The sequence below is a fragment of the Lutra lutra genome, chromosome 3 (genome assembly GCF_902655055.1).
Source record: "Lutra lutra chromosome 3, mLutLut1.2, whole genome shotgun sequence".
NCBI lineage: Eukaryota > Metazoa > Chordata > Mammalia > Carnivora > Mustelidae > Lutra > Lutra lutra.
In genome coordinates this window covers 9,169,341-9,183,679 of record NC_062280.1, presented here as the reverse complement: position 1 = coordinate 9,183,679, position 14,339 = coordinate 9,169,341, and the positions used below count along the sequence as shown (strand labels likewise).

General features: G+C 35.2%; 1 protein-coding gene across 1 annotated transcript in view; it reads left to right on the top strand.

Annotated features, from left to right (window-relative positions):
- PGAP1 (post-GPI attachment to proteins inositol deacylase 1) overlaps window positions 1-14,339 on the top strand; it is an 80,154-nt gene that overhangs the window by 16,737 nt on the left and 49,078 nt on the right. The window contains exons 4-7 of the mRNA XM_047722389.1: window positions 5,319-5,490; window positions 7,887-8,044; window positions 10,686-10,738; window positions 11,597-11,663. Coding sequence (XP_047578345.1) covers window positions 5,319-5,490; window positions 7,887-8,044; window positions 10,686-10,738; window positions 11,597-11,663 — 450 coding nt within the window. The remainder of the gene's footprint in view (window positions 1-5,318; window positions 5,491-7,886; window positions 8,045-10,685; window positions 10,739-11,596; window positions 11,664-14,339) is intronic.

The following is a 14,339-nucleotide window of genomic DNA, read 5'->3' as shown; positions in this document are numbered from 1 at the left end:
TTGAAACATAAATTATAAAACAGGCACAAGAAGAAATAGAATTTCTGTCTAGCCTGTATCTGTTCAAAATTTTTTGAGTTTGTAACTAAAAATCTTACTGCCAAGAAAACTCTAGAGCTAAATGACTTCAGTGGTGAATTCTGTGACACATTTAAGGAAGAAATAATATCCATCTTATACAAACTCAGAAAGTAGAAGAAAAGACAATATGTATAAGTTCATTTTAAGAAATCTGCGAACCCAGATTATCAAAGTCAGACATTGACATTGTTTAAAAGGAAAATAGACCTAGTATTCCTCATGAACATAGAGGTAAGATCCTCAACAAAAAATTAGGCTATAGAGGCGCCTGGGTGGCTCAGTGGGTTAAGCCGCTGCCTTCGGCTCAGGTCATGATCTCAGAGTCCTGGGATCGAGCCCCGCATCGGGCTCTCTGCTCAGCAGGGAGCCTGCTTCCTCCTCTCTCTCTGCCTGCCTCTCTGCCTGCTTGTGATCTCTCTGTCAAATAAATAAATAAAATCTTTAAAAAAAAAATTAGGCTATAAATCCAGTAGTATTTTATTTATTTAATTTTTAAAAAGATTTTATTTCTTTATTTGACAGAGAGAGAGAGAAAAAGCACAAGTAGGCAGAGCATCAGGCAGAGAGAGGGAGAAGCAGGCTCTCTGTCAAGCAGGGAGCCCGATGTGGGGCTTGATCCCAGGATCATGGAATTATGACCTGAGCCAAAGGCAGCCGCTTAACCAGCTGAGCCACCCAGGTGCCCCAATATCCAGTAATATTTTAAAGTATAATATGACTTGATAGGATTTATCCCAGGAATGGAAAGTTGGTTCAATATTCAAATATCAATCACTGTAATTCATCATAGGATTTCTCAGTAGATGAAGGAAGCTCATTCAGCTACATGCAACATCCATTCATGATTTAAGACAAAAACAGCAAAAACTCAGCTCATTAGGAATAGATACAAAGGTTAAGAATTGTTTCTGTATCAGATAACATACTTACTGAATAGGATAAATAAGATGTGATCACAAAGTGAAATTTCCATGTTATTCACAATAAATACCTTTAATGCTTCATACCAGGTAGTTTTTTTTTTCTTCATTTTTCAGCTTCTTTCTATTTCTATCATCCCTTAGGACAGAGGGTCCTAGTTGGTACAGTAAGGGCAGGAAAAGAAATAAAATTAATAAAGATAAAAAAGGATTGAAAGTTGTCTATATTAACAAATGACATAAATATACAGAAATATTTAAAGGAATTTACAGAAAACTATTAGAATTCATGACTGAATTTAGCCAGATCACAGGGAAAATGGTCAATATTAAAAAACCAGTGAACAAATGGAAAGTGAGGGTTTTTTTTTAAGATTTTATTTATTTATTTGACAGACAGAAATCACAAGTAGGCAGAGAGGCAGGCAGAGAGAGAGAGCGAGTGCGGGAAGCAGGCTCCCTGCTGAGCAGAGAACATAACTGTGTAGCTATAGTAATCCAGGCAGTGTGATATTCCCATGCATCTTGAAAACAAACTTTAGGCATGATTCTTTGCATTAGCCAGAATTTAAAAGTTACTTCAATAGCAAGTAATTTTTGAGCTTAAGTCTGTACTAAATACTGTAGGAGGAGACAAGCCCAATTAGGTACAGCACCTTTTATGTATCTGATATTTATAAGATAAATATGATGTCATTACAAAGTGAGATATATCTCCATAAATGTCATTCCCTTCCGTATTTTTTGTTTTCCCTAGTGACTGCATATTCAATTTATAATAAAACTACTAAATTTTATTTTAAATTGAGGCTTTTAGAAAGTAAGGTTCCTTTACAATCACAACCAGGTACGATAGGAGTTCAAGACAACTGAATTTTGTTGAATGGACAGGATTTGAGTGTGGGAAAGTGAGAGGACATAGATGGAGAAAACCTCATTTATTCATCACATGAATCTGCATGCAGCTATAGCCGTGAATAAAACAGAAATCCAAGCCCTCATGGACCTCATGTTCTAGTGGGGAGAGGCAAAGAGTGAAGAGCATAAATAAAAAAATATATACTATCTTATCTTATATCTTATCCAATATCTAAAATATATACTATCTTATCTAATATAAGATAGTATATATTTTATATATTGATAAATAGTAGGAAAAAAAAATAAAACAGGAAAGGGGCATAAGGAGCAAAGGGTAGAGGACTGCAATTATAAATAAGGATGCCCAGCAAAGACTGTTGAGAAGGAGACAATTTAATATAAATTAAAGGACCTGAAAGTATCTAGGAAAAGAGTACTCCGAAAAGAGGAAACAAAAATATGAAGCAAGCACACGTGTGCTATACTGGAAAAAACACCAAGGAGACTAATATGGCTGAAGCAGATATAATAAGTTAGTAAAGGAAAAGTTGGTGGGAAGGGCAAATTATAGAGTCTTGTAGGCAAGTCTAAAAATTTTTTCTTTTAGTTGAAATGATATGGAAAGCCACTGCTGAGATTTTTGAGCAAATGAGTGACATGTTCTGATTTAGGTCTTAAAGATATTATTCTTTGGGTGGTTTCCAGAGTAAACTGAAGGGACATGAAAGTGGAATTAAAGAGACCGGTTAAGCTATTGCAGTAATTCAGGCAAGAGATAATGGTTTAGATCAAGTTGGTAGCATTGGAGGTGTTAAGAAATGGTAAGATTGGTATAAATCTTACAAAGGCCATTACAAGTTGTTTTGTTTTGTTTTGTTTTTAAGATTTTATTTATTTATTTGACAGAGAGAGAGATCACAAGTAGGCAGAGAGGCAGGCAGAGGGGGGAGGGAAGCAGGCTCCCCATTGAGCAGAGAGCCCAATGGTGGGCTCGATCCCAGGACCCTGAGATCATGACCTGAGCCGAAGGCAGAGGCCCAACCCACTGAGCCACCCAGGTGTCCCTAAGATTAGTATAAATCTTAAAGGCAACAAGATTTGCTGGCAGATCAGATGTGGAGGGATAATGTGAAACAAAAAGTTGAGGGTGACCCAGAATTTTTGGGTGAACAACTAGAAGGATTGAAATGCCTTTAACTCAGTTGGGGGAGAATATAAGAGGAACAGATTTGTAGGAGATTAAGAGTTTTGTTTTAGGGGTGCCTGGCTGGCTCAGTAGGTAGAGCATGCCATTCTTGATCTCAGGGTTATGAATTCAAGCCCCACATTGGGTGTGGAGCCTACTTAAAAAAAAAAAAAAAAAAAAAAAGTTTTGTTTTAGACAGGTTTGCATAGTTGGTATGCAGTTGGAGTTTAAGGTAAGAGCTTAAGAGAAGAGGTCCAGTCTGGAGATGATAATTTGAGGGTTGACAGGATATGGATATATTTAAGGCCATGAGATTGGATTTGATCATAATGGAGTCAAAATGTGGAAGAAGAGACCGAAAGACTGAGGCCCAAGTCACTCCCATATCAAGAGATGAGGAGAGATGAGAAGGAAACAGCAGGAAACTAAAAAGGAGCAGCCAGTGAGGTAAAAGGAGAACCAGGAGAATCATATTGTCAAGGAAACAAAATAAATACTTTTAAAAAAGAAGTAATCTATGTCAAATCCTGCTGATAGTTCAAATAAAATGAGGATTGAGAATTGGCAGTTAGATTCCTTGGTGACTTGATAACACTTTTGGAGGAGTGTTGTTGAGGTGAAAGCCTGGTTGGAATGAGTTTAAAAGTATGGAGGTTGAGAAGCTGGGGACAGCAAGTAATATAGGCAGCTTTTCTGATGAGTAATGCTATAGATATGTAGAGAAAGATGTGGTCACTAAGGGCAAAGTGGGAGTAGTTTCTTTTTTAAGGGAAAATAGTATTGTATTTACGTACTGGCAAGAATGATTTGGTAGTGAGGGAGAAATAACAATGCAAGAAAAAAGTGAGAAGAATTGCTGGAGTAATGTACTTAAGGCCAAGGGGGAGGATTTCAGAGCACATACGGAGAGTTTGGCTTTTTCTAAGATCAGGTCTGTGTTGGGGATCACCAAGACTATTTCCAGATGATTGTCCAGAAAGACTCATAGGACTCAGCATATAGTTGTACTCATGGTTATGATTTATTACAGTGAAAGGATATAAAGCAACATCAGTGAAGAAAAGGTGCTTGGGGTGGGGTGCCCAACCAACTCAGTTGGTAGAGGATGTGACTCTTGACCTCAGGTTGTGAGTTCAAGCCCCATATTGGGTATAGAGATTACTCAAAAATAAAATCTTTTTTTAAAAAGAAAGAGGAGAAGAAAAGGTAGATGGGTGAAATCCAGAGGAAACCAGGTGTAAGCTTCTAAACATTCTTACAGGGGAGTCACACCAGATGCATTTAATTTGGATAGCAATGAGTTGTAATGGGTGAAATGTTGTCTATGAGAGATGCTCATGAGAAATTCAGTGCCCCTAATTTTTCACTGGGGCCTGGCCACATAGATACCCTGTGCCTAACATGTACCAAAAACCCAACCAGAAGGACAGTAGGTATTCAGCATAAACCATATTTTTTGCAAAAACAGATTTAACATAGTGAGCTTTAATTTTACTATTTGGGAAATGATGGGAATATACCCAGAATCTAAGGTCCCAGACTACAGCCCAGAGCCAACTTATATTCGGTACATTATAAGGATAGCAGTGTCAGGCTTACTATGCTATTCTGCATAAGGTCCAGTTTATTCATAGTGATAGGAGAGAAGTCATAGATGAAGGATCAGTGTGGAGGGCAGTAAGCAAAAGTTTGGTAGTGAAACTGAGGATACTGTATAGAGACAAAAGACTTTTAAAAAGCAGTGCTTATTTTAAAAATAGATGATTATTGGTGAATAAATGTTATGGAATGCTGGTCTCTTTTTAAACCCAAATGCACCATAGAGAGGTAACTTGGTAAGATATATCAATATGATTAGATACTATATTGCCATGGTAACCATAATTCTGAATTTTTGTGATGATTTCAATTTTAAATAAATGATATTCTTATATCCTATAAAATCTAATATTCTGGTATACACCAAATATAATTACAACTCTTGTATCCAATATAGCAAATTGTAAGACATGATATACTAGGCCAGGTGTTCTGATTTGGGATCAGAAAACCAAAGCATAGCTATTAAAAATATTTGGCAGAATACAAAATAGTGTATACGTACTAATTACAAGTAAATGAAAATGTATTTCTGTATCTTATGCAAAGTTATATAAATAGTATAATTTTCTTTTTCCTATAAAATTGCTCATGTGTAGAGGGAAATGTTTAATATTTTTGTTATGATACTAAGACTTCACTATGCCTTGGTGATTTTTTTTTTTTAATAGGGTCAAGAATTTGCTCCAAAAAGTGTGGCAATAATTGGTCATTCTATGGGTGGCCTTGTTGCAAGAGCATTGCTTACACTGAAAAATTTTAAACAAGATCTGATAAATCTTCTTATCACACAAGCCACCCCTCATGTTGCTCCTGTGATGCCATTAGATCGTTTCATAACAGGTAAGTACTATTACATAAGCACTAAACGACCTCTCCATTGTTGTTTTAAGATTAAACAGATCCTTACATCTACCTCCTCTAAGAGTGTGCTGCAGATTTATCCATGTGTGAAGCAACTCAGTTTCAAATTAACACCTCCATTTCTTAGCATCTTTCTTTGTGACTTTCAAATGAGGCTAATAATTGAAACTGTTGTTAGTTTTCTCTGTCCATAGTGTCCCACCATGTAGAGCTGTATCTTATAATCCCTAGACATTTGGGAATCAGTTTAATTACTCTTGGGGATGACTCTCTGTCTCTTAAAGTATGTTTAAAATTCCTGTGTTTTGTTAACTCTTCGAGTACTCTATTCAAAATAAGCTTATATGTAAGTGAAACAGTAGAAATGGCTTCTTTTTGAATAAATAGATCTACTAATGCTTTATATGGTGTGCTAGAATTGCTAATAATTATTACTGTAATTTGGATGTTGTATTAAGGACTTTACATGATGTATTATTATTTCACTTGATGCTTAGAGCAGTCCTTTGAGGTAGGTACCATTATTTGCATGTTTAAAGAAAGTCAGGTATTATCTTCACTGTTTATTGATATGTGGTACGATAGAATAAAGTCCTTGAAAACAAAGAATTTTTTCCTGATCAGTAAATTTACACCACTTCTTACCCTATCAAAATTTGCATTATCTTGAGTAAAGAGCTTCAAGAGGGTCTGATTTTATTGTTTTTGAAGGGTAGCGATGGTCTGCCTCTAAAATGTTCAGGCTGAAAGTAATTCTTAGGGTCAGATTACCTTTCTAGTAATCAGTAAGCCTCTTTCTTATTTATTCTGTATTTATTTCATTTTTCATTAAGCCAGAATCAGAATGAAAAAACAAAAGTTCAAGGGGTGGCAGATCCTACGTTTTTAGGAGACCTGTATGACCTTCTGAAGTACATTCCCTGTTTATACTTGATAGAAATACTGGCCTTAAATAGGGGGAAGGAAGCTGTGCACTGGGCTCCACACTTTAGAGGGCTCTGCTCGGGCATTGCCATTCTCCACGAGGTGAGGATTATATAGGCCAGGCAGCCTCCCCACCTGCAGGTTGTGCCTTTACTTCTGGAAGATGATCTAGGTAACCAGGTCTTCAGACTTCTTCCATGGCCTGTGTGGGCTTCCTACCTGAATCTTACCTGAGGGCAGGGATATAAGTAAGCTTGAATTGTGGCTAAGGAATGGCTCTGCATGAGATACAGATAGAGCTTGGACATCCTGCATCCTTATAATGCAGGATGGGAAAGAAAAGAGATGATAGTTCAGTGATGTGTCAGAGATCTACCCTTCTGTGCTGCCATAATCTAGTATTCATCTGTGAGGTGTCCTGGAATTTGAAATTTGAACTTGGCCTTCCAGATTATTTCAATGATATATTTGTCAATGTAGGCAGAGAAAATATATTTGATTTAACAGTGTGTTAGCTGGAATTTTTACTTTAATTTAAATTTAATTTAAATTTTTAATTTTAAGTATTTAGACATAAGGCCATGTGTGCCCCATTGGTATTCTTGTCCCACGACCTGCAGATGTTAGGCATGTTAGGAATTGGGAATCCTTAATCACATTCTAAGTGAATACTGCTGAGATCTTCAGTGGGCGGAGTTGCTGTTCCAAAATGTTGAAGCCCTCAATGGGATCAAATGCCAGGATGAAAGTATATTAAGTTTTGATAATCAGAAAAGGAAATGAGAATTCCTCTGCCCTTGCCTCAAATCTTTGATGCTGTATTTTTCTCATCTTCCATAGATAAAGTGGAAAAATTGCATATTCTTCCTATTGAACTACCTGTTACTTACTCTAAATGGGTGGAACCTTCTTAACCCTTAGATTTTCCACAGTAGCATTAAGTCCCAAGACTAAAGTAATTGTTGTTGTCTTCATTGTATTTTAAGAACTTACATAGTACTTTGTGTGGTGGTGGCTGCCCACAGTAGAGAGCTGCTAAGCTCTCACACTGCCGTGATTAGGAAGATCTATAATTCTTTAACATAGTGAACTTGTATCTTTGGAAGAATTTTAGGGGTTTCTACTTGCTATCCTGTGTAGCTCATGATCTAGCAGCATTCTTGTGGAATGTAGAGACCTGTTTTTGTATGGAGTTGTTAAAACTAAAAAAGTTTGGGTATCTTTTTTCTTTATTGATAACTTCAGTAACTCTTAGTATTCGTAGTCTTACTTAAGGGGAAAACAGACTCTGTAAAGATACTGATTTTACTCAGGATAGGGAAATGTGAATAACATTGTTTATAAACAATTCCGTATGGCTCAATAGAAATTCAATTTAATATTAGTATCATAGATACCTTAGTGTTTCAGGGAGTGACTAACTTTTAATATGTGTCTTTATTTCCTACCAGATTTTTATATGACTGTAAACAACTATTGGATTCTAAATGCTAGACACATAAATTTAACCACACTTTCTGTAGCTGGAGGATTCCGGGATTACCAAGTTCGTTCAGGACTGACTTTTCTACCAAAATTAAGCCATCATACCAGTGCCTTATCCGTTGTGGTAATCTTTTTAAGATTCTACTGAAATAGAAACAGAATGGATACAGTGGGATATGAAAAGAGAAATATGTAGTTGTTTGAAAATGACTACTTAGTTGGTGTAGTGTCGCTATGTGTGTATGTACACGCGTGTGAGAGAATATGAAAAATGAATATGATTATGTTGGGAAGGCAGAGGCATGGGTGCACAGAAAGTGGAAAAGATCTTAGAGAGTTTGTGAAAATGATTTATTTATGAAAGTGACTCTTAATAAATAGTTGTTCCTTGTTTAAAATAAGTGCCTACCCATTGATGAGAGTTTTAATTGTAAGAAAGTATGGACTGAAGTCCAGGGGCCCCTGGTTATATCTGAGTGCTATTTACGGTAGAAATGGAATATCAGACTCTTGAGTACTAAACTTGAATAAAGGTTTACCAATTTTAAAATTTAAAAATTAGCTTTGCTAGTATAACAGAACCCTGATTGATTAATTTGCTAATTATTCTTCCCTGTTAGGACATCAAGTATTTGGTCTTTAACAGGGATACATAGCCTCTGTAAAGTGAGTTCAAGTTTCCTTTTAGGACTTAAATTATTTCTTATATTTTCAACCTTGAAGTCTTCAGTTAAGATCTGAACTTTTTAACTCTACACAGTATGCAGATATTGTATGTAGTATATATTGATGTGTATACTGCACATCATCTCCAAATATAACCTAATTTCTAAAAAGAAATCCAGTATTTCTTTTGCTTTTTAGGAGCTAGTCCTTTGTTTTGTGGTTGTTCTCTTCATGAATACGCCCTTGCTTAGTTCATTTATTGCCCCACTTATACGTTACTGTTCATTTATTAAACAAGTATTATTGAATGGTTGCCACACATAGGACTAGGACAAAAATTATTAAGCCATGGCTAATGGTTAACCATAGCTTAAACCATGGATAATGGTATTAACCTACCATTTCGTGTTACTGAAGGAGCTCTGATATAACCATAATAGCTTTGAAACTAAATTGGTGAATCTCTCAAACCTCATTATTGGTATGTATTGTTCTATTTGATGTTGAATATTTGGGGCAGATATTGCTGGAAGTCCTCAAAACACTAAGTACCAATTCTTTAGTAAACATAGATATTAGTCATATAAAATTGGATTGTAATTATTTCTAGACTTGACCTGGTGTGTGTTGCTTTATTAATGCTCCTTCTGCAGCTTATCTTTTAAAGAACTTTGGTTTCTTTAATTGTGTGTGTGTGTGTGTGTGTGTGTGTGCGCGCGCGCGCGCTCATGCACCTGGTGTGTCCCTCTTTTCTAATCCATTTGATGATTTGTTGCTTTCAAGGCAGCTTATATTTCTGTATCTCTGATGAAAATATTTTACCTCTTAATGTAATTTCCTGAAAGCTGGTTATTATCTCAGTTTTATTTAGTATTTTAACCCTCAAATAGTTTAGAACCTTTCATATATCTGCATATATGTTTACTTTAGAAAAGTAATTATTAAGAAGTAACAATTTTTTGGTGATTATCTCAAGAATAATTAATTGACATTTATAGCCATCAGGACTAGAAAAATTAAGTTAGAGACCTAGGTCATATTAGTATTAGTAAGGTAGGCTGAACTGCTGTCATATACATTCATACAGATAATGGCACTTAAACATTTTGTTTGCTCCTATACCTGCCCTAGGTATGTATTTAAGTTGGTGGATGGTTTTTGAAGGAGTCCCTTTAAGGGACTTAGGCTCTAGCAACCCTTTCTTGAATGCAGAGAGAGAGACTCTGTTGAAAATAATATCGGATTTACTTAATGTTTCCTGTTGTATGTAAGATACTATTCCCAGGAAATTCATTAGCTAGTATGAAAAGAAGTCTCTAGTTCTTGAAGGGGGTTGTGCCATTGTTAGGAAGCCGCCTTCAAATAGTTATATTTTTTGAGCCTTTTGGTGTCTAGTACTATATATCCTAATCTAGGGTTTTTTTCAGAATAAGTAACCCTGCACCATACTTGTGGTGTCTGATTTGGGGGCACCTGGGTGGCTCAGTCTTTTAAGCATCTGACTTTTGATTTTGGTTCAGGTCATGATCTCAGGGTTGTGAGATCCTGCCCTGTGTTAGGTTCTGGTTTGAGGTTGGGGCCTGCTTAAGATTCTCTCTCTCCCTCTCTTAAAAAAAAAAAAAAAAAAGTCTGATTTGATAGCTTTGGAATTGTGATCAGGCATTTTTATTTTAAAAAAGCTCCCTGGGGCTGGGTATTTCTCAGGCACACCTGATTAAGAAGTAACATCTTGGAATTTATCAAAGGGTAGTCTAGTCAAAACTAAAATTACTAAAATAATTGTGACAAACTCAGCCTCTTAATAGATTAATAAAGAGTTAGATATTAAAGTCTAGTAAGGAATCTGTAGATGCTTTGATAATTTTTAAGGGGTAATTTAAGCTTAACTAAGCAGTAATGATACTGATTTTATATAGGAGCTGCCTTAATATTTTTGGATCACCTTTCTAAGAATGCATCATTTAAATATGTCTATGCATCATAAAATAGTGAAACTAATATTACATGTTTCTAAATATTAGCTAATGAGAATTTTAAACCTTTGGGAGAATAAAAAATGGAGTTTTCTTAAGTTGGATTTTCTTTTCTTGTCCTTTTAGAGCTCAGCAGTGCCTAAGACCTGGGTTTCAACAGACCACCTTTCCATTGTATGGTAAGTTAATATGTAATAGGGTTATTTTGGTGGTTTATGGTGTCCTTTTTTCCTATCAGTGCATTGATTGGTTTGTTAGTTTTGTTAGCACTTTATCCTTAAGTAACAAAGATTTGGAAGAAAGATTGACTTAAAGGCTTAGAACTTTAACTTTGGTTTTTGTCCCAATTTGACCAATGTTCCCTTGATGACTTGTAAAATCATCTCTTGAAGAACTACTAGCACGAATTGCAGATACAGCTAGTCAAATACCAAAATTTTAGAGTTTGTCATAGTTGGGCAGAATCAAAGATACTTGTGATAGGATCTTCAGAGCTCTTGACCAGTCACCAAACTCAGGGACTTGAGTAATATAGCATTTACTATTCTAGAACATGAAAAACCAAGTAGGAGTTAGATTTACCCTTAATATAAATAGATTAAATAAGGGTTAAGAAATACATAGACCCTAGTATCTTATCACTATATGTTTTGGCTTTAAAAAAATTCTTTTAAAAAAAAAATTCTTTTTTTCACTTTCCTCTGGCTGTGCAGTCAGTGTCTGCAAGAAGCGCAAGTTTAGGCAGAGAGAGACGGGGCGGGCGGTTGTCTGTGACGGGGTGGGCAAAGACTTAGGGAGAACGGAAGACCATGATAGCTCATTGTCAGACGTTGTCAAGCGGAAGATTTAGTTTGCTTTATTTTTCATATGGTTCAACTTTAAGATATATGCTTAATTATAATGATTCCTTAAACACTTCTAGAGTTTAGAGCAGCAGACTCAGATATTCCATTAAGTAATAGAATTGTGCATGTTTGTATCAAAAGTATATTTTTGAATAAAGTTTCATTATAACATTATAACATTTTATTCTTTAGGTGTAAACAATTGCAGTTGACTACAATTCGAGCGTTCTTTGATCTTATTGATGCTGATACTAAACAAGTATGTATTTTTAAGTTAAAAATAACTTCAGTAGGGGTGCCTGGGTGGCTCAGTGGGTTAAGTCTCTGCCTTCGGCTCAGGTCATGATCTCAGAGTCCTGGGATCAAGCCAGGCATCAGGCTCTCTGCTCAGCAGGGAGCCTGCTTCCCTCCCCCTCTATGCCTGCCTACTTGTGATCTCTCTCTCTCTCTGTGAAATAAATAAATAAAATCTTAAAAAAAAATTACTTCAGTAAAGTAAAAGCTTTTGTTACAGTAGGAATGGATTTAATTTTTTTTTTAACTTCCACAAAAGTAGAAGCTTTAATATGTTACATCAACTGTAATTAGTTTCAAAATAGAAATATATTTTTATCTGATAATACTTTGATCACTATTAATAATTAATAGAATGCAATGAAAATGAGAAAGTAAAAAGATGCTTTAAACCTTCCCCCAATTCTTCCCCTTTAGTTGTTTAAAATTTGATATATATCCTTTTAACTTAAGATATTTACTACAAGCTGTTTTATCCTCTTTTTTAATATGTTGTAAACTTCATGATGTATCATAATATACATTTTTGCTTAAAATTTAAAAAAAATTTTTTTTTAATTTAAAAAAATTTTTTTAATTTTAAAATTTAAAAAAAAATTTTTTAAAGAAAAGCATCTTTATCTTTCTGGTAGGACCAAAATGTCTTCATTAATTAACTAACCCAAGCTCTCCAGAACTTAAATTATGTACTTTCAGTAGTTAAATGTTTTTTGTAATGAGATTTCACTTATAAACTTTATAAACCAGTGATTTTCCAAATTCAATTAATAGGACACCTGGAAATCCTAGCACCATTAATAAACATCGTATTACTCTTTCATGTCTGCCAGCAGATATTTAGTAATCAGCAAAATTCAGGGAATTTTATCCATGAACTTAAATTTTTTTCTGTGATTTGGCAACAGATTGCTATTTTTCATGTTAGGCAGCCTTTTTTTTTTAAACTCAGGTCACCTTGTAGTTCTTCACTGTTTCGTAGAACACGTTTTGAGAACTGTGGCTATGGCTTATCCTTTTGGAGAAAAGATTCCTTGTGTATTAGGTAGTTTTCTTCATTATGGCAAAGTATTTAGCTCAGATATTTTTGGATTCTTCCCCATGAAGACTCCAATTTTGGGGGAGATTAATATGTGTGACCTCTTTCTCATTAGATCTCTAGGTATTGCTTTCCTTATTGTGTCTTAGAGCTTAGAAAAGCCTTTTATAAGGCTTTTCACTCTTGGAAGTGGGATAGTGCTTTTGTTTTTTTCCTTAACCCTTCAGAAAGCTGCGGAACTACTGTTAGAATCATAGATACTTTCCTCTCTCCTGAAGAATACAATAAAAGAGAGACCCCCCCCCCACGCCAAAAAGAGAGAGACCCAAACTATTGTGTTTTGCCACATTTTAAGCCATGAGATGCCATATTTAGGTTAGTATATTTATTAAAGTAAATCAGCTTTATAGAGTTAACACTATGAAGTGGTCATGGAATGCAAACATTTTTTAGTTTTTCAACTGTGTTTTAGTTATGAGTCTTCACTATGGCAAATGTTCTTTTACTCAGTTTGAGAGAGTGCAGCTAGGCATAACAGAATCAATTAAAATTGTAAGATTTGTGTTTGGAATGACATTTGGTAGGCTTAGGGAAAAAAACCCATTTCAGCCCATGAAAAACAGTAGTATCGGGATGCCCGGGTGGCTCAGCGGGTTAAGCCGCTGCCTTCGGCTCGGGTCATGATCCCAGAGTCCTAGGATCGAGTCCCACATCGGGCTCCTTGCTTGGTGGGGAGCCTGCTTCTCCCTCTGCCTCTGCCTGCCTCTCTGCCTGCTTGTGCACACACTCTCTCTCTCTGACAAATAAATAAATAAAATCTTAAAAAAACAAACAAACAGTAGTTTCACAGACAGGTATAGTCTTTAAAAATTGTGCAGAAAGCCAATTTTTTGTATTGAGGTGTAATTGACACATTACATAAAACTAATTTTAATAAATCTTGTTTTCCATTAAAACCTGTGATGAGAAAATTATTAATACTAGTGTGTAATAAAATATAATTCTGGATAGATAAGTAATTTACTGACACATTTTAAGGGACAACTGAGAAATTTTTGGTAACTAATATTGTTAGGAATCAAAATACAAAACTGAGTTCTGTTTCACAAACTCACTATGTATAATCAACTAGACTAAATATTAAACAATAAAAAGTTAGTCTATGATTGCTATCCCTCAAGAAGATATTAGGAAGAGAAGCAAACATATATACAGGGAAATTGTAACTCCACATAATTAGTCCCAAATGTGTGGTACAAAGGAATCAGAATTAGAGAATAATTTCTGATGGTTATCAGCATAAAAGACTTAGCTGAAAAACTTATGAGTGGATGGATTTCCTAGAGAGTGAGTAAGGATGGAAGAGTCCCGAGTTAACTAAATTTTGGCAAAAAAAGACCTTTTACTTTTAATTGATTGTGAACAGATGTGGCTACTTTAAAAAAAAGAACTAGTTTTGTATTAGATTGAGTTGATTGAAATATTGTGTTGGTATCAATGAAGATAAAATTTCTATTGCCTTCTATTATAGTTACATGGTATCTAAGGAACTATATTCTGTTTTGTATGTTGTATTATAAGGAGGACGTTAACAAACTTGAGTTT